At 37.8% G+C, this 27,937-nt stretch overlaps 1 protein-coding gene across 2 annotated transcripts in view; it reads right to left on the bottom strand.

Annotated features, from left to right (window-relative positions):
* Positions 1–19,192, bottom strand: part of LOC124356565 (E3 ubiquitin-protein ligase TRIM9) — a 383,610-nt gene extending 364,418 nt beyond the window's left edge. For both annotated transcript variants that reach the window (XM_046807641.1, XM_046807642.1), the window contains exon 1: positions 18,351–19,192. In XM_046807641.1, coding sequence (XP_046663597.1) covers positions 18,351–19,136 — 786 coding nt within the window. In that variant the 5' untranslated portion in view covers positions 19,137–19,192. The remainder of the gene's footprint in view (positions 1–18,350) is intronic.
* Between the last annotated feature and the right edge of the window lie 8,745 nt (positions 19,193–27,937).

Below are 27,937 nucleotides of genomic sequence, written 5' to 3'. Positions count from 1 at the left end.
TTTGAATGTCTTTGCGTATTTCTGAGTGACAGCAACTTTGCTACCCTTCCGAGACCTCCTGAGGCACGTAATTAAGTACTATGGTGATTACCCAATCAAAGTTGGGGCTCAAATAAGTTCACTTTGAGTTGTCGCTCCAACCAGCAGAGAGAGAGAGAGAGAGAGAGAGAGAGAGAGAGAGAGAGAGAGAGAGAGAGAGAATGTGTGTGGAAAGAGAAGGGTGAACGGAGAGAGTGAGGTTGACAAACTTGTGCCTCATCACCTAACCTATGGTACAATAGATGATTTTCATATGTCACTCTCACACAGCTGTCATGAGGTATTGCGTCGTTAATTTGTTAAGTTAGTTCGAGCTAGGATTAATAAACTTTACTAATTCGTATTTGGAGGATTATTCTAGAACAACACAGCCACCAACAAAGCCCTAGTGTCAACATTCAAATTGGGATCTATTCTGTTAGTTTTACCACAATAACGTTGGTGTTTCTGATTCGGATGCGACCAATGTAATTTGATAAGTTATACTTCAGCGAATTTTAACTAAAGATCAATAATAAAGAGGCAGCGTGTGCACCATGGTACAATGATACATAATAATATAGTTTTCTGGTTCTTTACACTGCGATGCAGCGAATATGAATAATATAAAAACACACTATCACTATCATCTTGTAAAAACACCCTATCACTATCATCTTGTAAAAACACCCTGTCACTATCATCTTGTAAAAACACCCTGTCACTATCATCTTGTAAAAACACCCTATCACTATCATCTTGTAAAAACACCCTATCACTATCATCTTGTAAAAACACCCTATCACTATCATCTTGTAAAACACACCCTATCACTATCATCTTGTAAAAACACCCTGATCTAGACATAGACAATTCGAATATCAAACCAGATAACAGAGCTGACAGAATGGAACATATACGCGACTAGGAATTTCGAACTAGTTTTGTAAAATGAATTCAAGTAATGAATTGCGGTATGGGCACACAAGTCAATATCATTAACACTGCAAGTAACGGAAACTACTACACAAAATTAGCTAAATATTGTATATAATATTTTTATAAATTTACCTAGAGCTGCGTATTTTAGCTGTTCACTGCCATTATTACTTATACTTGAGGACAGCCCTTGAGTCCGGTAGCAGTATGAAATTTTAACCCTTTACTATACCATGACGTAAGGAATTCTACATGCTAATGCGGACTGCATAGCCTCCCTAGAAAACAATCTTTCTCAATTTCTCCCCTCAAACCATGCTCATAATCGAGTTTCCGACATCTCCGATATTACTACTGTTCCACGACCACTCCATGCACTAAGGAGATATTGTATGTGTCCATATACGTTCCAGTATATAAAGCGTGTGGCGGCCTGTCACTAGCAGTATAGTGTTTATGTGTTCGTGTTGTCAGTTGTGTGAGTGCATTATGTGCACGCGTGTGCGGAAGAACTAGTAGTACTGTATAGTTGCGTGTGGCGGCCTGTCACTAGCAGTAGAAGAGTAGTGTTATTGTGTTCGTGTTGTCAGTTGTGTGAGTGCATTATGGTGCACGCGTGTGAAGGTTGAGGGGGTGTATGTATCCATATACGGAAGAACTAGTAGTACTGTATAGTTGCGTGTGGCGGGCCTGTCACTAGCAGTAGAAGAGTAGTGTTATGTGTTCGTGTTGTCAGTTGTGTGAGTGCATTATGGTGCACGCGTGTGAAGGTTGAGGGGGGGTGTATGTATCCATATACGGAAGAACTAGTAGTACAGTATAGTTGCGTGTGGCGGCCTGTCACTAGCAGTAGAAGAGTAGTGTTATGTGTTCGTGTTGTCAGTTGTGTGAGTGCATTATGGTGCACGCGTGTGAAGGTTGAGGGGGTGTATGTGTCCATATACGGAAGAACTAGTAGTACAGTATAGTTGCGTGTGGCGGCCTGTCACTAGCAGTAGAAGAGTAGTGTTATGTGTTCGTGTTGTCAGTTGTGTGAGTGCATTATAGTGCACGCGTGTGAAGGTTGAGGGGGGGTGGTCCACGGGCGGCGAGGCGAGAAGACGAACCGGTTTTGGTCCGCCATTCCATTCAACAGCGGCCGAGATACACGCCCTGGCGGTTGTATCGCTATGGCTATGGGCGCAGGCGTGTTGCAGACGGCAGGGCCGTAGCTAGCGCCAAACATGGGTGGTATCTCAGGTCAACCAGTTCACTCAAATATACTGTATTGCCACGATCCCAATTTTTCCACAGATGAATTACTTATTTCTATTTTTCACGTAAATGAAAACTGCAATATATTTCCAAACTTCACTATCCCAGTCGTAAAAATCTTGAGTAAATGTTAATATAAAAATCTTAAATTTGACTTCCATATAATATTTGTCACGGATACCCACACGAGTAGAATAGGTGTGGTGTAACTCATAATGTTAAGGGTACTGTACTTTTTCCCAGAATACACGACTCATGCTAACTGTTCCTGACGGTTAGGTGTACACTACTGACAGATAGGCGTACACTACTGACAGATAGGCGTACACTACTGACAGATAGGCGTACACTACTGACAGATAGGCGTACACTACTGACAGATAGGCGTACACTACTGACAGATAGGCGTACACTACTGACAGATAGGCGTACACTACTGACGGATAGGCTTATACTACTGACAGATAGGCGTACACTACTGACGGATAGGCGTACACTACTGACGATAGGCGTACACTACTGACGGATAGGCGTACACTACTGACGGATAGGCGTACACTACTGACAGGATAGGCGTACACTACTGACAGATAGGCGTACACTACTGACGGATAGGCGTACACTACTGACGGATAGGCGTACACTACTGACAGATAGGCGTACACTACTGACAGATAGGCGTACACTACTGACAGATAGGCGTACACTACTGACAGATAGGCGTACACTACTGACAGATAGGCGTACACTACTGACAGATAGGCGTACACTACTGACAGATAGGCGTACACTACTGACGGATAGGCGTACACTACTGACAGATAGGCGTACACTACTGACGGATAGGCGTACACTACTGACAGATAGGCGTACACTACTGACGGATGATACTACTGAAGAATAGGCGTACACTACTGACGGATAGGCGTACACTACTGACGGATAGGCTTATACTACTGACAGATTGGCGTACACTACTGACGGATAGGCGTACACTACTGACGGATAGGCGTACACTACTGACAGATTGGCGTACACTACTGACGGATAGGCTTATACTACTGACGAATAGGCGTACACTACTGACGGATTAGGCGTTATATACTACTGACAGATAGGCGTACACTGCTGACGAAAAGGCGTGCACTACTAACGGATAAGATGAGAAAAGTGAAGTGACTTGGACCCCATTGCTCCTGATTGGCCGAAGATGGAGGGTGCAGTTCAGAGCACCCCCGGTAAGGGAATAGGGATATTTTGATAAATTGGCAACGGAGGGGTTGTGACAGGGAACCGTGCATACAGGTGCTCCCTAGGACCGGGAACACTTCAAAATCCAAGTTTATTGTCGATTCCAACATCGGCAGGCGGCAGCTCCCCTCTTCCCGAACTCCCTTGCGTCGTTTCTTAAAAAATCCTATTTTGTCAACTTGAATCGTATTATTCAACTTTTTGGACAAAACAGAAACAGTCTTAGAAGGAAACCCACATCGGTACCGAATAAAACAATTTAACTTGCCTGTCAGTTAACGCTACAATTAATTATATCAAACAACTGGATTATTATAAAGACGTAGATGATGTTTATGTTTGAATGAGGTGAACTCAACCGAATGGTTACTCTATCCTCAAGAAAAACAGTAAATATATTACGTAATTGATTCCTACAATAAGTAAACTAGATCTAAAGACAAAATTTGCACGACGTAAAGTCTTATTAAATAATACAAATTGTTTTAGTTGTTATCGGGAATTTATTTGCATTGTTCCTATGAGGTGTTTTAGAAAACTTCTCAATTTACATTATAACGTAGGCGGCGTTGTATTAACGTATTTAGAAACATAATCTAATTACAGTGAACCGTCCTCAAGGAGGAGGGAGCATTTCTCGTAACAATCGTTGTGCCCTTGAGGAAGGTCGTTGAAGCCGAAACGAAACGTCGCTCATTCCGCGCTCCTTTCTTGCCGGTCATTATCATTACTCTTGTTGTCCGACCGCCTCTTCAACCGCAGCAAAAGAAACAAGAACAATGTCTTTGCACCTCCCTCACGCTACGGTGCCGCTGATTTAGTAGATGCAAGAATCTTGTTTGGAAATTAAACAATTACAGTCTTAGAATCAATAAAATCTACATGGTTATTTCTTTCATAGACATTTTTAACAAACAAATAAAATAATCATCTTCAGATATTGTTGGATTTCACCTTCGATTTTTTAGGTTTGCTGGTGATATATTATTACCACACCGTACGAAATTACTTAAAGGTCGTTAAAGATTACTACAAATATCAATAAAATAGAGTATACTAAAAGACTACTTATGTCAACAATTTGTGATTTTTTTATTAAATGAGATAGAATGGATATGAATAAGTTCTAATACCTACAAATAGTACTAAGCAATATTTTATATCCATTATTTGTATTATTGTTGTTCTTATTTAGTTACTAAACGTTACAAAGGTATAGCTATACTATTTTCCAATTTTATACTAAAATTTAAAATTAAGAATTTTTTTTATGAAACGTCATTTCCGATTACCGAATCTGTGTTTTATAGTGGTCTATGTTTACATTAATCTTACATAATTTATTTGAAATCTAAACAAATTAGTATTAGGCGTCAACGCAAAAGAAATATATGTAGGCTACTGAGTAGGAGAATATTTGAGTGTGGTACGACTTGGAAACTTTATATCTGTAAGTGCTTCTTATAAATAGACAGCGGGTTGTGTTGCGGGCTAACGTTATAAAGTAAAACAGTAGGGTACATCTCACACGTCATGTAACGTGATTCTCGTGTATCTTGACATCCGCCCGCACACCAGTGCTAAATGTCTCCGTTAAGAGGATTTATTCCTTAATCTTCTTCCCACCAATGACGAGATCAGATTCTACATCAAAATCTTGCGAGAACTCGTATTGCTTACGGGCGCACGCTTAGGCTTAATCTCTGATTACTAGTATACTGGAGGATTACTTCGGAGCCAGAACTAAGCGTACTTATTCATGTAACATTCAAATCGTCGTAATTTTAATTAAAGTTCCATCATTGTAGAATCGTCCATTTCGGTGTTTGTTCAACTGAACAGGTTATAATTGACGTGATCGAAGGGTAAAACAATCTGCCTACACTTTAGTCGCTGGTTGCACAGTTTTCATTCGTCCTAATTAAAACACGACAAAATGAAATACAATTATTGCTCACTAATCCAGCAGGTAAACGGAAATTTATAACCTTTACCGTGAAGTTACGACGTTGTTTTTATTTCGTTGTATGAACAGATAGTTGATTCAAATCTTTTTATCGTATATTGTCAATTTCTATGAAATATATGACACACACAACGGCTTTTAATGGAACAAAAAGGAGAGAATAAGTTGTCGTTTTAATATTCTACTACTTAGCTGTACATGTAAACAGCCCTGACATTCTTGTGGCTGTGTAAAAGGATGTCAACTAGCCAGATTCCTCAGTCACTCAGATCATTACGGCAATGTCTAAATGAGGACATCTCTGCTAGAGCTTTTAGGCCTCGTACAGCGAGATGGGTTCCTTAGGGTACCCTAATGATTTGTATTTAGGAATCTGTTTCAAAGAGTCTGAAGGTGTGATTCTCCTTCATGACCACCACAGACCATTGAGCTACTAGGTATCGTGTCCAGTTACCACCAAAGAACTTCGAGAGTGGGTGAGATTCAAGTTATTTTCCGGATAAACTAGAAAGAATGTAAAACAATGATTTCGTCTATCCCGCACCCAAAGACTTCAAATATACGCCCATCAATACGTTCTATAGATATTCTAGTTCTTAGTTACATTATTTACAATTGAACGTCGCTGCCCATTCAGTCTTTCTAGAAAAAATAGTAAAAAGCATGTATACCTTGCTCCGGAATATTAAAAATAAATGGTACACACAAAGCATACAAGTGTGACAATTGTTAGTACAATGTAAGTTGCGTGATGGTCGAGTTTTTTTTCCAGGAAAACACAAAGGCACAATAGTCGGCACGACAAAGGGAGGAAGGAGGAAGTGTTTACCAAACAAGCGAGAGGGTTGAGGAAGGAGAGCAGGAGGGGAGGGGGGGGTGTTGAGTGACCCTCATAATTATTACGAACCCCCTCTACCGCAGATGAGTATCCTGTACACCGAGGCAGGATGTCTTGTATTAAGAATAATCCACCTTTAGGAATTTTAGGCGCAGTTCGCCACAACTAAATGGATTCTTAAACAATATTACACACTCGTGCGTTTCAATATTATCATAAACCTGTAAAAACCGCAGCAATAAATCAAATTTTGTTGTAGGATTGAACAAATACAGTATCGAAAATACTCGTAACTCATTATCCATTGTTTCCTCATTGCAACTAATCTATGTTTTCTTACCACGAGAGTTATATCACTGCAAACTGTTAATAAATAAAATCGTTATAATAAAAACAGATTTATAAATAGACGTAAAAATCATCCATAATGACGAGACGCATGAACTAATAACATATTTTACATTTTATGATTTTTAATATTGTGCATTACCAAAACCAATCGTGTATTTAATATTGTTATGCATAAGACATTCTAACATTTAATTTGTTAACTACAAAATCAGCAACAAATATACTCGTGTTTGACGTGTTGATGTAACTTATTATATAACTTGTCATCAATCTACAAAGCGTATCATACTTGTCATTATGTTTCTGTTGATGCAAATGAGGCACAATTATTTGTAATCACCATTGGTTGTGTTCAAATTATATTGATTTTACTAATAACATCGACTACATTTACTGAATAGTGCTGTGTAACAACACAATCGTTATATTGATAACCACTATCAATAATTCAAACGTAACGACGAGTTCTTTATTGTTCAAGCAACAATATATTCGCATAAATAAAACATTGATTTAGGCAATTATGAAAAACCATTTTACCACAACAATAGACTAAGCTGTTATTCTAACAGTTCCCACAACCAATGGTGTATTTCAAAAAAGTAATAAATGTCATTAAAATGTTCACGCTCGATTAATTGTACTTGCCAAAGATGACCGCGTTTTTTTTTTTTTTTTTTTTTTTTGCACACCTAGCGTTAAATGCATTTTCAGGCAGACACACGTAATTCTATGGACACACAGAACAAACATTGTACTATCCGTTTTGTTTTGAAATGTATTCAACAACATACGGCAACAGTGAAAAAGCGTTTCGCATAGCTTCCGCATTGTACGAGTGTACGCCAAATATTTTACCAGCCTCGCCGAACTCGGTCGGGGGCTGCGCGAGGTTATTTCATTTTCTGTCTCTCCGGCCCTTTAAAAGGCCGGTCAATTAAACTCTGCTAACTAACTTTGCCACCAAATATTCGACCAAACATAATAAAAAGCCCGTTCCTTTTTGTGACGTCAGTTTTGATAGCTTTAAAGGAACAGATGTATATCTTTGTAAAAAAACACACAAAAACACAAACGTGGATTTAACGAATATAAACTAGTTCAATTTGCTAAAGTCCTAATTGATTTAGCAAATAAATTCAAAATTGCAAATTTAGTACTAAAACTTTTTGTATGTGAGCAGTTTCCACATAATAGTAACTATACTAATATGACGGCTTTGCTAAACGTTTTTGTTACGTAATTCAACTATGCTTTCCAATAGGCAGCCTATTGTCATGCACTGAAGCCTAGTAGATTCAATCATAACAAGATCAGAGACAACCGCTGGTGGAATGCAGGAATTTATCAGGTTCTAACTGCACTTAAGATCACCCTTAATACTGAACTAGTTTTGACTAACTTGATACAACTTTACCTGCTATCCATCTCTGATACCTTCCAGGTTACAAGCTAACCTTAACCCTGAACCTTAACAACCTCACCTTAACTCTTTTTTTTAATAGAAAGAGGTCTGTGGCTTGGATGTGGTGAAAATCGAGAGACACATCCAGCGCATAGTAGCCTAGTACTTTATGACTATCGTCAATGTTTTCCTGGATGTGGATAGTCATCTTCAGTGAACAAATGTTAAACCAGCACTGCAATGAAGAGAGATAGTTTTCCACTGTGATCCCGAAATATTATAAGATTTGTATTTTGCTGACAATTTACCGACGTGGTTTGAACAGCAAACATTGATGATAGCCATGGAAACGTCCGCAAAGACTAAGGATTAAGAGTATACTTTATACAATCTGAGAATTTTCTGAATTTTTAGACTAAGATGATAACATGAACGTAACATTAGCAGGAATATTAAGGATATAAGGCACGAGACTGGACAGAAACCATGACCATTACACTTCCAGTTGGATGTCTAAAATATTAACAAATGACATCTGTCATTAACATAGCAAGAGTAGTCAAATGTTTTAATTTTTATAGATGTCTAATGTAACTAATTATCTGCATACCGGATAGTTATCTGTTACCAGTATAATGGTTTACTCCCTAGTACCATCAATTTATCATTGATGTGTTAATTGTTCCAGTATAATAGTTTTACTCCCTGGTACCATCAATTTGCCATCGGTGTGTTTATTAAAATCCATAGAGCATTAGTAATTTATTATAAATTTGCACGATGAATAAATGTGGATAGAGAAATGGTCTCTTGAGATGAAACTGAACAAAATAAAACAACGGTAAAATCCATCACAAAAACCTATTAGAGAACGTACACTTTTTCCTAACAGTAAATTAAAACCAATTGAAACTTTTCTACGCAGTGTTAGTTAAATTGATTTTGCCTGGGTGAGTGGTGAGCGAGGTAAAAGCATTGTTTTGGCGATCAAAGTTAAGCCGTATTGAATGATTTGAGCCCAGTGAAGCCGTACACACAACACAACATTGTGTCCAGGCCATGCCCCTGCATGTTGTGTTGAGGATATGTACGATTTTGGCGATCAAAGTTAAGCCGTATTGAATGATTTGAGCCCAGTGAAGCCGTACACACAACACAACATTGTGTCCAGGCCATGCCCCTGCATGTTGTGTTGAGGACATGTACGATTTTGGCGATCAAAGTTAAGCCGTATTGAATGATTTGAGCCCAGTGAAGCCGTACACACAACACAACATTGTGTCCAGGCCATGCCCCTGCATGTTGTGTTGAGGATATGTACGATTTTGGCGATCAAAGTTAAGCCGTATTGAATGATTTGAGCCCAGTGAAGCCGTACACACAACACAACATTTTGTCCAGGCCATGCCCCTGCATGTTGTGTTGAGGATATGTACGATTTTGGCGATCAAAGTTAAGCCGTATTGAATGATTTGAGCCCAGTGAAGCCGTACACACAACACAACATTGTGTCCAGGCCATACCCCTGCATGTTGTGTTGAGGACATGTACGATTTTGGCGATCAAAGTTAAGCCGTATTGAATGATTTGAGCCCAGTGAAGCCGTACACACAACACAACATTGTGTCCAGGCCATGCCCCTGCATGTTGTGTTGAGGACATGTACGATTTTGGCGATCGAAAGTTAAGCCGTATTGAATGATTTGAGCCCAGTGAAGCTATTTCCTTCTATTGGACAATCTGATGCATGGCGATAGTTCATCTTATTCTAGGATTTTATAGATAATTCGGATTTGTCTAAAATCTCTGCTTTCATTAAAATCAATTCATATGATTAATCAGATTTTTATCAAAAAAGTGTTTATTTACAGTGTTAAAAACATATATTCCCCAAAATCCACCATTATATTTAGTGCTTTTATTTTGTTACCATTAAACTATAAACCTATTAGTATTTTCTGCTGATCAATAATATTGATTATAGTCAGTTTTTTGTCATGGGAAGTTTTATAACTTCTCAAATTTTTAAATGATTTTCTTGATAATTTCTTACTGATCAGCAATACTTTCGTCCGAAGGCGATCCAAAACATAGGAGACTCACCAGGAATAATAACTGAAGTGGACCAACAGAATTCGCTAGATCGTGTCAATGGTAGTACAAGTACTGGTGCACTGTGAACAGTAGTTCCAGTACCTCTTCTATGTTTTATATGTTCTTTGCTTTTCCCTCCCAGATGTTCTCAGAGTAACTCATTGATTAACACAATACTTTTCTTGCTATTTATACAATCTGAACAGACCTATCTCATTGGTCAAACAATGAATTTTGTAATTTGAAGTGTTCATATTGACCACCCTCAATTTATTTTCACAAGTCCTGATAAAGCACATTTTACTGATCAACAATAATTTCATCGTTATAAGCAACTTGTTCAGCAAAGTATTTGTTTGGTTAGTCACACGTGTTATCACAAGATTTTATGTTTCTTTCTACCTTGTTGTTTAACAATATTTTTGTTGTACGTACGAGGTACACGTGTGTAGTGTTGTCCTTGTATACTGATCCTACCTACCTTATTGATAAACAAAAGTTTTGTAGGCTTACTACTATGCCATATTGATCACAACCTACACTTAATATACTCCATAACTTAACTCTAAGGACTTACTGGACAACAATTTTCTACTTTAAACCATTCATTGTGTTTAACAACAATTTCTATTCTATCAATTATCAAGCACATAAATTAGGTGCCTTCAAAAATATAAAATGATTTAATTTACAATTTTGCCATTCTATGTTAATCCGCCTTACATATTGATTAGCAATAATGATACATACATAATCATAGTTGAAGCTTGAATCCCCCAAAAATAATCAGATTACGGCCACGCTTATACATGTGGATCAAGGTAACGTTTATTAATTCAGATTTGCGCTCGGGTGCTGCAGGCGGTCAGCAGACAATGTAAAAGCATTGTTCAGCGGATCAAAGCAAATCCGTATTGAATGCTCAATGTTCAGAGGCAGTGCAGCCAACCTCGCTGACAAAATTGCCCTCGCAACTCCCACTTATTGGTCCACATGCCGGCCACTGAGCCGGTACAAGCAATACCAACATTGGAAAAGCGCTTTTTATACTTTTTGTAACTATAGAGTTCGGCGGTGATTGCTAGTTTGTAGAGGCAAAGGTTAAACCGGAATCCAATCTGTCTAAAACAGATACAAAGTCACATCTGTTTCAAAAAGCTTCGATCAATAGCATTTATCTAATATCGCACATTTTGGTGATCACATTTGAGTGCCAAGTTTTACTGTAACCTTACTAAAAATGAAATATCTTACTAGTTAATTATGAAAATTGTTTTCTAATATACAGAGTCGGTATAAAATAATCCTTCTTAATATTTCAAAGTACGAAAACTTTGAAATGACCATCAATGTTATTGTTGTAAATAGGATTTAGCCTCTTCTGGTGTTATTTTTGTAGCGTTACAAAACTACTTAGAAATTATGTTACCTTCATCCCACTAACAATCCAGTATTACAACAACATTACGTTTGGAAAGTTTTTTATCATTTTTTTATTTTGGTTCATGGTGAGGTGATGACTCCACCAACAAAGTTAAGATACACAACATAACATAATCGTGCGCGACAGTTCAACCCTTCATACGTCACCACAAGACGTAATAATGCAACTATTGCGAGTGATGAGTTCAACTCTAACTCACATTCCAATAATTAGTCCAGCGTCCTGAAATCTGACGCTGTCACAGACTTGACTCCTGAAATCTGACGGTGTCACAGACTTGACTCCTGAAATCTGACGCTGTCACAGACTTGACTCCTGAAATCTGACGCTGTCACAGACTTGACTCCTGAAATCTGACGCTGTCACAGACTTGACTCCTGAAATCTGACGCTGTCACAGACTTGACTCCTGAAATCTGACGCTGTCACAGACTTGACTCCTGAAATCTGACGCTGTCACAGACTTGACTCCTGAAATCTGACAGTGTCGCAGACTTGACTCCTGAAATCTGACGCTGTCGCAGACTTGACTCCTGAAATCTGACGGTGTCACAGACTTGACTCCTGAAATCTGGCGTTGTCACAGACTTGACTCCTGAAATCTGACGTCACGGACTTGACTCCTGAAATCTGGAGTCAACGTCCATCTGAAGAGATCCAACAAGTCGGCAACGAAAACGATCAAAACGAACTGTTTGCATCGTTTCGACTTTAGAAACACCTACACTACAAAATCAAGTGTAATCTAGATGAATAGATATTTTCTCGTCACCTACTTCAACAAGGTTCTTACGAGTCCGATATCAGACGCTGGACTAATTGGAATGTGAATTAGAGCTGAACTCATCATCCCCATTGAAATAACCCTTCCCGCCACAGCTACGACAATTTATTGACAGAAGTAATTATTTTAATTGTAAGTCATCACAACCATTCTGGAAGCCAAAAAACTAATTTACAAATTAATCCTTTCCAAACTCGGTAGCTGACAATGAAAGTATTGTTTAATAGGACAGTGCTGTCAAATTAAAAATCTTAATGGAATTGAGTACAATTCGTCTTGAAATTGCGACACTGCGATTAGTGAGCACAATATATTATTCTTCGATCAGAACAGTAATCCAATCCAAGTTAATACTAATGTTTCAACTACCAATCGACGCGTCATTGTCTAGCGGTAGGGTGTCACTATAATACAACTGTTATGTCCTGTAGTAAGCAAGAGAATGTCCTCATCAGAAACCGACACTGAAAGAACACGAAGTAAAGTAATTCCCATCCACAATGTTTCAACTACCAATCGAATCATTGTCTAGCGGTAGGTGTCACTATAATACAACTGTTATGTCCTGTAGTAAGCAAGAGAATGTCCTCATTAGAAACCGACACTGAAAGAACACGAAGTAAAGTAATTCCCATCCACAATGTTTCAACTACCAATCGACGCGTCATTGTCTAGCGGTAGGGTGTCACTATAATACAACTGTTATGTCCTGTAGTAAGCAAGAGAATGTCCTCATTAGAAACCGACACTGAAAGAACACGAAGTAAAGTAATTCCCATCAACAATGTTTCAACTACCAATCGACGCGTCATTGTCTAGCGGTAGGGTGTCACTATAATACAACTGTTATGGTCCTGTAGTAAGCAAGAGAATGTCCTCATTAGAAACCGACACTGAAAGAACACGAAGTAAAGTAATTCCCATCCACAATGTTTCAACTACCAATCGACGCGTCATTGTCTAGCGGTAGGGTGTCACTATAATACAACTGTTATGTCCTGTAGTAAGCAAGAGAATGTCCTCATTAGAAACCGACACTGAAAGAACACGAAGTAAAGTAATTCCCATCCACAATGCTAAGGTTTAAAATATTGAACATAATATAAATAAACTTAATAAAGGTTGCCATTTTTTAAAGAGGAAAGGATATTTTGTTTCGTCGATCAATCTCGTACAGGTTTATTCTGCTTCATGCCAATTTGATAAAAACTCGCATTACAAACTTTTACTCCCCTCCCCCTCTCCTCTCATATCGAGTGTTTTATTCCATTCATTAGGTTTAGAGAGGTGGCGTTAAATTATTCTCCGTTCTCTAATACAAATTGCTTTATTTAACAGAAATAAACCGATACGGCGCGGCGGAGTATTGATGAACCCAACAGGACGTGATATTTTCTGCAACTTCGATGTCCTTTGATCTTTGATCCAAAATTCCGTAGGGTTCTTCCTTGGATCAAGAGGCACCTGTGTACCAAGTGCAACACTTCTACGAGCTTTCTGTTCAGAGTGATCTCACAGATGCACAGACGACGACACAATTTTAAGTCAAACATGGCAAGTTTTGGATAAAAAATCTTATAAGTATTAGTTGATTAGACAAGATGAAATTTGTTTTGAAATGTTTTATTTTTATTTTTTCCTTTTTATACCATAGGTGGGAGATTGTGTGGCTTTAAAATGTAAAATAAAAAATCCATCTTGTATTCAATAACTTTAAACGACAATAGTAACTGTAAAACGTGTTCAAACATCTACTTTGTACCAGTAACTATGACCTTCACCATAGGATAGGGTTAGGAGTGCTGGCGGTTCTAATTGAAAGATTCCCAGGAAGGTAAATTAAAATTCTCAAACAGGTTTGGAGCGTTTTCTCTTACAACATTGGGTGTACCCGATTAAAATTATTATTTATTTCTGGGTACAATGTTTAAAGGGAAAGGTAGGATATTCATAAAATTCACTTGTGTTTATTCTACAACTGGTGACTTTATCATTATATAAAAACTCAAACAAATGCGAATGGCTTTCAAAACAAAATATTGATAAGTCCGAAAGCAAAGCATGACGTTTACCTTGGGATATAAGGACAAGGAAATGCGATTGATTGGAGGACAATGAACAAATAAGCAAAACAAACACGATGCCGATACAAACCAACGCAGCACTGAAGAGATCGGATAACACTAAGTAAGAATGAAATATACAAATCGGTTATGTAAATATGTGAACTCTTCGATCCCGTGGCAGGCACATATTTTCTCCGCCCACTACACCTCCTATAAATAACTCAAGAAGACGGATCGGCTGCACTGAACCGATAGCAGGGAACGGGGAGAAATAGAAAGGCTATCTACTAAAATTGTTAGACCTCTCCTCCTTCAGTCAAGGTCTTGGAGTCTAGACGGAGTCGAGAGGAGCGGAGCGCTTATCTTCGGTTGTAATTGTGTTCAGTGGGAGTGTCTAAGAATAATCTTGGGACTGTTGTTGTCTTAACGGGGTGCTATCGGTTTTTGGTCATGTTTTTGTTTTTTTTTTCTCATTTTAAAGAACGTAGGGTCACAGCCCTTTAAGATATAGTACTATTTTTGAAGACAGGAAAAATATAAAAAAATGTTTTGATTATTTTAAGCAAAATTTTAGAACAGTTATAATCGAGTCCAAAGTAAAACTGATGAATATAAGGATAAGACCTTTTGCGGATAGAAATAAGGATAGAACAGTACGGTTTGTAAATGAAAGTTTGTAACTGGAAGGTACGAGTGTTTTTAAATGTATGAAAAAGTACGTTTCCTACGAAAAATTACTAAAAAATGTAATATTTAAAATGATCATTTAAACAAATCTCGCAACAAACACTCGCGTGCACCATCTTAAATTATTGATTCAGTAAATGAACAAAGGTGTCTCTTATCGATCATAGTCAAGGTCTTCTTTGACTAATATGTGGTCCTAACCACCAGGTTGATTTATTAAAATTGTAATCTTTCCGTTAGATTCATCTGTGTCTTAAACAAACACTGCCTTTATCTGTGTAAAACAATATCCCAAAACCATCTTGGCAACTACTTGTATCCAGAGTAAAGTTACGGTGGGGGGGGAGGAACCGGTCCTGGCTGAAACCGATTACACCGAGAGGCGGAGGCGTGCCGTGAAATGTTTATTTTGGTTCAAGCACGTGATAAATATGCATCGGGATTAAATTAGATCCCCGGGGATTAAAGTTTGGGCTATTTTGTGAGGAGGCGATTACGGTAACACACTCTGGAATGTTCTCACAGCATGCACCCTTCAATTATCGACCAATGGCAGTCATGTCACGTTTTGGAATTTTATTTTTGATTTTGATGCTCCAATTTTCTTTGACCATGTAAAAGACCATGTATGTTAAAATTTTGAACTGTTCAACGTCCTTTTTAGGAAACTATTGACAAGATCGTTGTACCCAGGAAGTTATATGTGTATGCAAGCAATCGTATTGAAAAAGCCAAAACACTATTCGATCAAGTACCCCTAAACACTAGCATTGACCTAGATTAATACTTTTATTATTTTTATTTGCATCACTCTTGACAAGCGTACTTAAAAAAACAATGGTAAATTCTTAGAAATTTGTTTGAGTATAATTATAAAGTATCAAACCAAAAAGCTCACTTAAATAATGTGGGAGAAGGTGATTATTTTTGTATTGACACGCACAAAAACCAGTACAAAGTGTAGCAAGATGGCCAAATATGCAGTTGTTTAATGTAAAAGCGCCAGGAAGATTACTGTATCTGGTATATATTTGAGCATTACGAAATTGGTGAAATTCTTTTCAACTGCTATGAAGAAAGAGGGTATATTGAACTCGGTTATCTTTATTCGAACTCATAAACCAAGACGGAGATGAAATAGAAGTCTGACTCTAAAAATGTACATTGTAAGTTTCACGAACGGCGATACTTAGCGCGATAACAGTTCAGACAGTTGTTTCAGTTGCATCGTTTCACTTCTCTCTCACTCCCTCTCACTCTCCCTCCCTCCGTCTCTCTTTGTATCAACTCCCTCTGCCCTAACGACACGGCGGCACAGAGCCGCGGCTGCAGATTCCGATCTCCTGGTTATTTATGGGTTTGTCCGGGCCGTGCAAAATAAGGCGCTGCTTTAAATCAACGCTTTGAATCAAATAAATGGCCCCAACTGATCGCATCTAGACCAGAAGCCGCAAAACAGATTTCGACGTTTCCAAGCAAACTTGGATTTATTCTTCCCCTTCTTTCCCGGTGTGTATAAGATGAATTACCATTGCTTCTTTCCTACACACTTGTAATGCGTCCTAAAGCGAAATGATTTATTTTCAACTATCTCATTCTTCGATGTAAACGGTAGATCTCTTATACAGTTATAACAATTTATAACAAAAGAAGGCCCCTGTAGTTTGGCAATAAATTTCATGACGCCACAAACTAATTTATTGGAATTTGTTACTTTATACCCGGAAAAACGCAGCCTTCTATATATGTCCAGTATCAGAGGTAAAAATCACTAAGGTTCTCAGGAAAGTTAGAAAATAGAACTAACCAACCCATACTTAAGCAAATAGTGATTAATTTGTCATTTGTTTACATGGCTAATCAGACTATTAGGCACACCTATCATAGTTAGAGGTGTCTTCTTTTTGTTACATATAGTGAACGACTATTCCTTCAAAATAAAATTTTTTGCATATTTCATGTGAAATGTAGCACTATTGTCTAATCACGCTGTTTTACGCGATAACTCGAAAGAATAAGCGATGAATTAAGAAATAAAATCATTAGGCCTATACGAAATGTATAAGTTATAAAAGTTAAAATACCAACAAAAAAAAACACTATCCGCCTTCCCACTAAAAAACTAAAAGTGAATAAAATTCGAAATGATATAAAATAATCGAAACTTTATTAGCGTAACCAAGAAGTAAAATTTGAAAGAAAAATTTGTAATAATGTTATTTGCTGAACATATTTTCAAATTAAATTTAAATTTTCATTTAAGAAAACAAGTGAGGTCTTTAAGGGTTCCATCATGAAGATGAATGAAGGCTCGTTTTTCGCAATTCAAGGACAATCAATGGGAAATTGTTGACGAAAGCTCCCCACTGATCTAGAAGGGGAGCTAACAACATTCTCTCTCCTACTAATGGGTCTCGGTTGTAAATCCAGACAATGCTAATTGATTGGCAGATGAGGCAACTTAACAACTTGGACTAAACCCTGTGTTGTAAAATCCTAATTCTAGTTGGTAACATCCACTGTAATTACAGAAGGTTTATAATACTCATAATACGGCCAAGTAGGTCGGCTGTAGGGGACGCTGTTTTGCAGACTTCAGAGGAAGTAGAATATCGTGAAGGTCGCTATTCCCCTCCCCTTACTGGTAGTCTTCCTAGTAGAGCACAATAGCCATATACTCCACTCAGGTAAGAATTAGGATTCACCCCCGGTTCGCCCCGCCACCCCTCACCCCTAGACCTATCTGATGCCTGTCACCAGTTCTCTGTATAAACGGTCTTTTAGACATTCTCACTGTATGATTTAGATGCAACATCCCACTATTAATTCGCTATTTTGTGTTTTCAATGTTTATATCGAATTTGTATTATTTTTGTTGTTGTAACATTTTCTGCTGTTTCATAGTCAGAATGTTCAAGCATCAACAAATAAATTTAAAACAGATTAAGAGTTGCTAACGATGGAGTCTAAATTGAGACAAACTATTATTATTAAAGTGCACAATGAGGATTTTGAGGCCTCGTGGAACTTTATGTGCATTTCCAAACACCAAATTAAACTTAGTTTCCAAAACCAAAGATGTGTTGCTTGATAAATCGTTACACCCGCTAAGCTGTTTAAAGACTGAGCAAGCATAATAGTCGGCTTTACCTCTTGTTGTTAACTTAGCGAACTCGGAACAATCGAAGTTCGCAATAAAGAGATTACTACGCCCTAAGTTCACTGTGAGTTTACAACTCGAGTAAGCCTCCTACCTTTTGAGCCTTGCACATGGTGTTGATGGCCTGGACGTCGTGGCTGGTGTGGCGGGTGTCGTGGAGACAGATGGCACACACCGGCACCTTGCACACCATGCAGTACATGCTGAGAGGTTCGTCCTCGTGCTCGGCACACTGTAGGTCCTTGGTCTTGCCGCGGGTCCGCAGGCTGGCCTTGCCCGCCAAGGGCTCCAGCAGCGTGTGCTTGGCCAGAGGACCTCGCGGAGGGTGACAGTTCTCGCGGCAGGAGTCGCAGTACAGGACTTCGCACTGCTCGCAGAGTACGGTCGCGTCCTGACCGGGCTGTTCTGCACACAGCTGACACTTGAGTGTGAGGTTCTTCAGCTCACCGTACTTGTCTACTATGTTCTGCATGGCGCGGTACTTGGGCAGGTTGTGGGCGCCGTTCTCGTCGAAGTACACCACTTTCTGACACACGGGGCAGGCCAGGGACAGCGCGCTCGTGGCTAGCGGCGGGAACAGTAGCCCCTGCATGTTCGGCGTGCCCACATAGCTGTTGGGCCTGCTGTTGCAGACGACTCCGGAGTCGGTCTCGCTGAGTATGGAGAGTTTGTCGACCTCCTGGTAGTCGGCCGAGGCGCCCTCGGTGCTCTGGGCGGTGTCCGAGGTCTCTGAGGGCGGCTGTGAGGTCGGCTGGTGGGCGGACGACGCACTCTGCTGCAGGTGTACGGCACAGTTCAGACACAGAGTGTGGTAGCACGGCAGCAACACCGGATTGTTGAACAACTGCTTACAGACCGGGCACCGGAGTTCGTCCTCCATGTTGTCGCGGACGACGCGGACACGACAGACACATTCGCTACGGGGGCGCCGACTCGACTGGCCTCACGCCGCCGGCAGCCTGCTCGGCCCCGCACGAAAATTCCCGCGCCGGTTCAATTTTCCCTGCCGCGCTCGCTGCCTCGATTAAAGCCTTCTTTGTATCCGATCCCCCGAGATCCTGGCCGTCCTACACGACCTTACGGAGTCACCGAGATGACAATTTTACCGACTATCCACTATCTGATGATCTCCTAGCTCCCGGCCTTGTTCTCCCTGCTTGTGACATTATATTCCAAGTAAAGTCATTACACCGGCGTCTCACGTCTGCTCGGGGCCAATTATCGCTCGAGATTATCCAGTTAATTACATTTGCTCGGCTTCTCGCCTCTAGGCGTATTTGCCTACATATCTATGATTACTGAATTTTCTAATTGGTGTTCGTCAATCAAACTTTCTCTCAATTCAAATTCTTACCGTATTAAATAATTATAATACTATTACTAATGTTGCTACAGTTCTTTTTTCTATTTTAACAAATAATGCTAAAACGTAAGGAAGCTCTAAATGAGTTTTAGACTTTTTAATACAATATACAATTGTTGTCTTCATTACATTTTGTTGTCTGCTAATTCATGTATTAAACATACATTGTATGACGTATAAATAATCTTCAGTTAAAAATTGAAGATACTGGTGAGAGCATGGTTGTTATGTATCCTCCATCTGTTCGAGAAGTACGATGTCTGCTTCCAACAATAATATTAAAAGCACCCGGTTCTATGAGCGTACCATTTATTTAATATGTCAGCTTATGATTTGTCACTATTTCGGAAAGTTTTACTTTGGCTACACACGTATTAAATTTAACGTAGAGTTTATAGAAAATTGCCATTTTCATTGTAGGTAATGACATTTTAGTTAACTAATGATCGTATTGTTTATCTTACCTTGGCTATTTTAGTGTTGTTTGTTGTGATCAATAATATGCTGCATTGTTTATATTGTGTTCGATTATATTTGCTTGAATCGGAATTATTTGTGTTCCAGGCGATACAGGACAGACTCCTGAGTACAGGTGTTGCTGAGTACAGAGGTGGCTGAGTACAGGTGTTGCTGAGTACAGAGGTGGCTGAGTACAGGTGTTGCTGAGTACAGAGGTGGCTGAGTACAGTGTTGCTGAGTACAGAGGTGGCTGAGTACAGGTGTTGCTGAGTACAGAGGTGGCTGCGTACAGGTGTTGCTGAGTACAGAGGTGGCGCTTCTGAAATAATAGTTTGGAATAAATATTTCAGCCTCTGAAAAGCCGCAATGTATAAGGTCTACACATAAATTTAGAATAAGTTAATTTCACTAGAATACGTTTCCTGGCTAATCCAAATCGATTAAATCTTCAAGTTAGAACAGAATAGTACAACAATATAATCTTGCAAAATAGTACAACAACAATACACAACAAACAAACAAACACAATATTGTTTATATTGTACAATATACTCGCAAAGTAAAAAAAGTATAACTCGTATTTGAAATGTGTGTATAGAGCTGTTATCTCCTGTTAAACTCGAGTTCTACTACACAATGCTCAGAAAATAATGTCGACAGTTTTTACGGTAAGGCCTAAATTGTTATCAAGTAGCCCTGATTACGTTTGTTCGCTCAGAGAAATTGCCCTCATTATAAATATACCGGTACCACATTTCCTATTTTTGATTTCAAAAAGATTCTGTTAATTCTGATTGATTCTAATTCTAAAACAATTAATTTTAAATTTATCCAAATCAATAATGTTTATGGGAATTTCGAGCAAAAGTATTCAAATAGTTTTTACAGTATCATATTTATCGAAATAACTAATTTGTCAGTATCAGTTTCAGGAGACGAGCTGTGAGATTACATCTCTCACGGACAAAAAGCTAGTAAAGTCTAGTAAACACCGACAGAAGTTTATGAACTGGCAGTAAACCGGATTAACGAAGAATCCCTCTTCATTGACTTCCGCTGAGTCTTGGTTTATGGTCGTCTGGAGCCAAACACAGCAAAAAGTTAAAAGTCCTTGAAAATTCTGAAAACTGCTCTGTTGTTGTCCCATTCAATGAAATGAATTTACGTTTAGTAAAGTAAAATATGACGAATTAATTTGTGTTTGTAATATATATTTTTTTTTAATTTGGATACACACAATTCTCAATTGTTACTTAGGAAAATGACGTTTGTTCCAGTACATATCTGGTGGTAGAAATCATATGCGATACGTTCAAAGGTTCTGAAAAATACTAAGTTCGCAGTTATTGTACAGAAATTAAAGAAAAAGATTGTAACGTTTTATTGACATTATAATACTCAAGGAGACACCTTTGAAGCTAAAAATTAAACCACCGCATAAATGTTATGCACAAAATTGTTTCAGGTCCAGCCAAGTGCATTATTGTTTTACATTTAGTATATTCCATTTTTTATTGTTGAATGGTAAGAGAACCTTAGGTTGAGTGTAAAGATCGAATTCATTGAAGGAAATCCCATTCATTTTGCACACACCTCTTTCTTTAGTTTCATCCATTATGGTCGTTTTTCCTTATTCGCTTGACAAAATGTTTACGCAGATTAATGACCAGCATCAATTCTGCTATGAAGTAAGCTGACACGATCGTGGATCGTCAACAAATATCTTTATTTAGAGAGTATATCCTGTGAAGACCGGAGAATGTAAATCATTAATGATATTACACAAACTTGCTCGTACGAATACATAACTTCTAAAACCTAGAGAGATTTTGAGTGGATCACAAATTAAATAGCCAACATTGGAAACAGTTGCAAATGTTCCGAGGAAATGTTTCCGTGTGGACTGGACTTTTTTTGATCATGTAGGAGGGTTTTCGACGATCTCACCTTTCCGCTCTCTCTTCTTGCCGAATTATCTGTGACCGTGTGTTCTTTTATACTGCAAGGTTACAGCAGAAATCATGTAGAGTATGTATTTTCTTTGGGAAGACTGTCCAAACTTTAGAATAAAAACCCATTCATTGATTTTTTCCTCGCCATTTCTAACATTTTTGAGTGTTACTCTTTGGAATGATACTTTGCAAATCCAAGTGAATAGCCTTTTGAGTGAGGCTTTTGACTGAATTCCCATTCTTGCTTTGCTCAGTCAATATGTGGCCATCCCATCCCAAGAGCTGCATGAGTATCCGGTCATCCTAATAATTTTAGTTTTCAGGTGTTTGCATTACAATTTATTTAAGTTCTGGTACAAAAAAAGCATTTTTTACTTTCAGATCTGTTTTTGGTATTTTATATTGATTTTCTGGTGCTCAGTAGAACATTGTAATCATGCTTACGTAAACTTGATAATCATTGTGTTAGAAAGTGAAACAATCAAGTTGGTGGTCAGTAGAACATTGTAATTAATCTTACGTAAACTTTGTAATAATTGTGTTAGAAAGTAAACAATCAAGTTGGTGGTCAGTAGAACATTGTAATTAATCTTACGTAAACTTTGTAATAATTGTGTTAGAAAGTAAACAATCAAGTTGGTGGTCAGTAGAACATTGTAATTAATCTTACGTAAACTTTGTAATAATTGTGTTAGAAAGTAAACAATCAAGTTGGTGCTCAGTAGAACATTGTAATTAATCTTACGTAAACTTGATAATCATTGTGTTAGAAAGTAAACAATCAAGTTGGTGGTCAGTAGAACATTGTAATTAATCTTACGTAAACTTTGTAATAATTGTGTTAGAAAGAACACAATTAAGTTGGTGCTCAGTAGAACATTGTAATTAATCTTACGTAAACTTGATAATCATTGTGTTAGAAAGTAAACAATCAAGTTGGTGGTCAGTAGAACATTGTAATTAATCTTACGTAAACTTTGTAGTAATTGTGTTAGAAAGTAAACAATCAAGTTGGTGCTCAGTAGAACATTGTAATTAATCTTACGTAAACTTTGTAATAATTGTGTTAGAAAGTAAACAATCAAGTTGGTGGTCAGTAGAACATTGTAATTAATCTTACGTAAACTTTGTAGTAATTGTGTTAGAAAGTAAACAATCAAGTTGGTGCTCAGTAGAACATTGTAATTAATCTTACGTAAACTTTGTAATAATTGTGTTAGAAAGTAAACAATCAAGTTGGTGGTCAGTAGAACATTGTAATTAATCTTACGTAAACTTTGTAGTAATTGTGTTAGAAAGTAAACAATCAAGTTGGTGCTCAGTAGAACATTGTAATTAATCTTACGTAAACTTTGTAATAATTGTGTTAGAAAGTAAACAATCAAGTTGGTGGTCAGTAGAACATTGTAATTAATCTTACGTAAACTTAGAAAGAACACAATTAAGTTAGTGCTCAGTAAAACAATCGTGTTAATTACTCTTCATTTCACATGAAAACGTTAATCTATTCGATTAGTTTTGTTTGTGAAATCTGCAATTATTAACATAACCATCATAATTCAATTTATTCCTCTGGGTTTGTTTATCCTACGTTGTTATTTTCTCTACCTCTTTGCTATTTACAGGAGGTTGTGGAATTTTATAACAGCAAGAGACCCTACAGTGTTCTGTATAGTTTTCCGTCCAAAAATAAACAGTAGTGTATAGAAGTTTTAGAAAAAGATAGCTTATTGAGGGAAGACAAATCAAGGCTGTAAAACATGTGTTTTTTATAAGGTAATAACACAGCAGGCAAGGTACACAAGGCAAGTAATAAGTTTAATTTTTAAAACGTTCACCTCTCCTTTCTAACAAAGACAATGCCCGGGCCTACCCCAAAGTGAAGTGTGACGGGGTTAAATATCAATCTGTCATTATGTACATCATTAACACACGGACTTGATAATGTGTCCCGCATACACCATACATCTTAGTTAGCGGCGACATATCCCGCCCTTGACTACATGGCTGGCGTATATCACGATGCTCCAGTCTGTGTGACCTCTGACCCCGTATCTGGGCATCTTTGTTGCCAGTTGACCCTCGGTTGGACTGGCACAGCAGCTGTTCGACTGGCAGTGCGCTACGTAACCCGTATGATCACTGCAGTGATTGTACAGTACAGTACACTACTTTATGGAACAAAGGCAACAAAGGAAGTAACCATTCAATTTATACATTTACAATTTATATAATTTGTTTAATTGTGCTTCATTTTAGTGAGGTTGAATAATTAGCTTACTAGATTAACGAAGAAAACTATAGTTTTAAAGTAATATTTTTTTAATATTAAACATTATTTTCAGTGCTCCGATGCAGATTCCATGGAAATATGAATAAATACAAAAGCCTTGGCTTGTTAATGATATACTGTTATGTCCCCGTGATTGAAAAAGAAGATGCAACTGTTCTTTCCTTTCCTTGACACTCCAGCCCATCTCACTTTTCTCTATCCTGTCCTATTCCAGGATTTGGACCCTCATTACCTTTTATGTACAAAAAAAGAAGTTCGATTTCCTCACCAAAGTTAATGAAATTTTCGGACATTTACTCTCCATATTGTCTTCCTGATGTCCTACACATTTGGATAAAATTTCAAATTCAATTTTGTCATTGAAAACAAAACCACAAGGACAAAACCACAACGACAAAGAAAGAAACGGTGGCATACATCGATAATGCACAAATTTAGCATCAACGAGGCCTGCAGGGCCATTAGAGTTGTTCAGGGATTAATGATTCAATAGAAAATAATGACTGGCCGTTAGGCAAAGCAGTGATCAAAATAAGTGCTAATGGGGGCAACTGTTGAACTTTGCCCCATCAGACAAAATGGACGCCAAATGACTGAGAGGCGATAATCTGCTGCAATCATCATCATCATCATTGCGCGACCGCACAGTTTTCTGTCAGTGATGATGAACCTTCCCTCACTTATGAGAACATGTTATTTTATTTTCATTTATGATAGTATAGTCCATTTAATAGGCTAGACGTGTCAATAACCCTTGCAGTATTCAACATGACCATCCATGTCGCAGAGCGACTATGAGTCCATAAGTCATGGCTGCCTTAACGTTTCATTCAGCTGATTATTATCGTTACCAATAAAAGAAAAGAGAGCAGCTAAGGGATGTAGAAGGTCAGAGTATTACAAGCTGATATTTAGTGGGTTAACATGAAAGTACATAATAAATGTTCGTTATTATCTGGTAAGTGACGTAATCGTTTCCGGTAGAAAACTCATTGGTAATATTCATTATTGTAGAATTACTAAATGAAAAAGTTTACTTTACACCAGGGAAATCTTTCGTAGAATGTATGAAGGAACTACACTGTTAATGTCTTCCTGCTCCAGTGTGAATTCTACAATGACTACAACAGGAATATCGCTAAGAAACTTCAAGCATGAGCTGCCAAGTATACAGTCAAGTATAGCTCCATTGGAGTAGAAATACTTCTCAGAAACTTATTCCGTCTCGTTGCACAGTGCCGGGTTTCTAATTCCTAGTAAAACAGCGTCATCTGGAACAGTGACGCAAACGGAGATATTTTCTACTGCCACTTTGATACTGATTATTTGAAATGTTACAATCTCTACATTCTATTTCGTCTCGTTGCACAGTGCCGGGTTTCTAATTCCTAGTAAAACAGCGTCATCTGGAACAGTGACGCAAACGGAGATGTTTTCTACTGCCACTTTGATACTGATTATTTGAAATGTTACAATCTCTACATTCTATTTCGTCTCGTTGCACAGTGCCGGGTTTCTAATTCCTAGTAAAACAGCGTCATCTGGAACAGTGACGCAAACGGAGATATTTTCTACTGCAACTTTGATACTGATTAGGTATTTGAAATGTTACAATCTCTACATTCTATTTCGTCTCGTTGCACAGTGCCGGGTTTCTAATTCCTAGTAAAACAGCGTCATCTGGAACAGTGACGCAAACGGAGATATTTTCTACTGCAACTTTGATACTTGTGATTATTTTAAATGTTAAAATCTTAATAAATATAAAATAAATCTTAATGATATTAAATCTTAATATAAAATCATAAGTAATATTATGTAACTAATTGGCTTTTTAATGTCTTTATCACATTTTGGCCTATTGGTTGAGGGGTCTTTGGATACACCGCTGTAAGTATCTAATACGCGCTAAGATTTGCTAAGGTGTAACTAATTGCAGTTTTTAATGTCTTTATCACATTTTGTTCACACTTAGCCTCCACCGCTTGGTTGAGGGGTATACACCGCTCTAATACGTAATATTTTACCATCGTCGGCAGTTTGTAACTAATAATGTCTTTATCACATTATGTTCACACTTAGCCTCCACCGCTCTGTGGATACACCGCTGTACTAATACGAAATATTTTACCTTTTTCATCGTCGCCAAGAATCGCTATGTAACTAATTGGCCAGTTCTTAATGTCTTTATCACATTATGTTCACACTTAGACCGCTTGGTTGAGGGGTCTGTGGATACACCGCTGTAAGTATCTAATACGTATTTTACCTTTTCATCGTCGGCGCTAAGAATCGCTAAGGTGTAACTAATTGGCCAGTTCTTAATGTCTTTATCACATTATGTTCACACTTAGCCTCCACCGCTTGGTTGAGGGGTCTGTGGATACACCGCTGTAAGTATCTAATACGTAATATTTTACCTTTTCATCGTCGGCGCTAAGAATCGCTAAGGTGTAACTAATTGGCCAGTTCTTAATGTCTTTATCACATTATGTTCACACTTAGCCTCCACCGCTTGGTTGAGGGGTTTTTGGATACACCACTGTAAGTATCTAATACGTAATATTTTACCTTTTCATCGTCGGCGCCAAGAATCGCTAAGGTGTAACTAATTGGCCAGTTTTTAATGTCTTTATCACATTATGTTCACACTTAGCCTCCACCGCTTGGTTGAGGGGTCTGTGGATACACCGCTGTAAGTATCTAATACGTAATATTTTACCTTTCATCGTCGGCGCTAAGAATCGCTAAGGTGTAACTAATTGGCCAGTTTCTTAATGTCTTTATCACATTTTGTTCACACTTAGCCTCCACCGCTTGGTTGAGGGGTCTTTGGATACACCGCTGTAAGTATATAATACGTAATATTTTACCTTTTCATCGTCGGCGCTAAGAATCGCTAAGGTGTAACTAATTGGCCAGTTCTTAATGTCTTTATCACATTTTGTTCACACTTAGCCTCCACCGCTTGGTTGAGGGGTCTTTGGATACACCGCTGTAAGTATCTAATACGTAATATTTTACCTTTTCATCGTCGGCGCTAAGAATCGCTAAGGTGTAATTAATTGGCCAGTTTTGTAGACTGCTGTACATAAATACATTAATTTGTACTTGTTTTGTAGCAAAGGTAAATTGCTCTAACAAGATATTTAGAGAAAAAGTATGATAACATAACTTTTAGATTTTTAAATAAAATTGTAATAAGTTTTGGTTTTTAATAAATTTTGTGTGATATTAAGTAAATTGCCACAAATAAATAAATGGAAACATTTTTTATTCAATATAAGGCCAATTATAAAACAAAGTACTCACTAGAGACATACTAATAAATACATTTGTAAAGCAGTGTTAAAAAAGTACAATATTATGGTTTTTAGCATGTGTGTTCATTATTACAAAATAGTTTTAAAACCACATTTAATTGTAGTTGTTAGCTTTTTATACTTCTTGTTTATTATAAATAGTGACAATGTGGTATATTATGGAAGCAACAAACTGATTTTACTAATAAGTAACGAATATTTACCGAACGTCCTCCAGGCTTACCCATCCATATAATTAATTATCCAATATTTAATCATTGATTCAAACGTGCACTTCATTGGATTGTGTTC

This window comes from Homalodisca vitripennis, chromosome 3 (assembly GCF_021130785.1).
Source record: "Homalodisca vitripennis isolate AUS2020 chromosome 3, UT_GWSS_2.1, whole genome shotgun sequence".
Taxonomy (NCBI): Eukaryota; Metazoa; Arthropoda; class Insecta; order Hemiptera; family Cicadellidae; genus Homalodisca; species Homalodisca vitripennis.
This window is presented reverse-complemented; position numbering and strand designations above follow the sequence as displayed.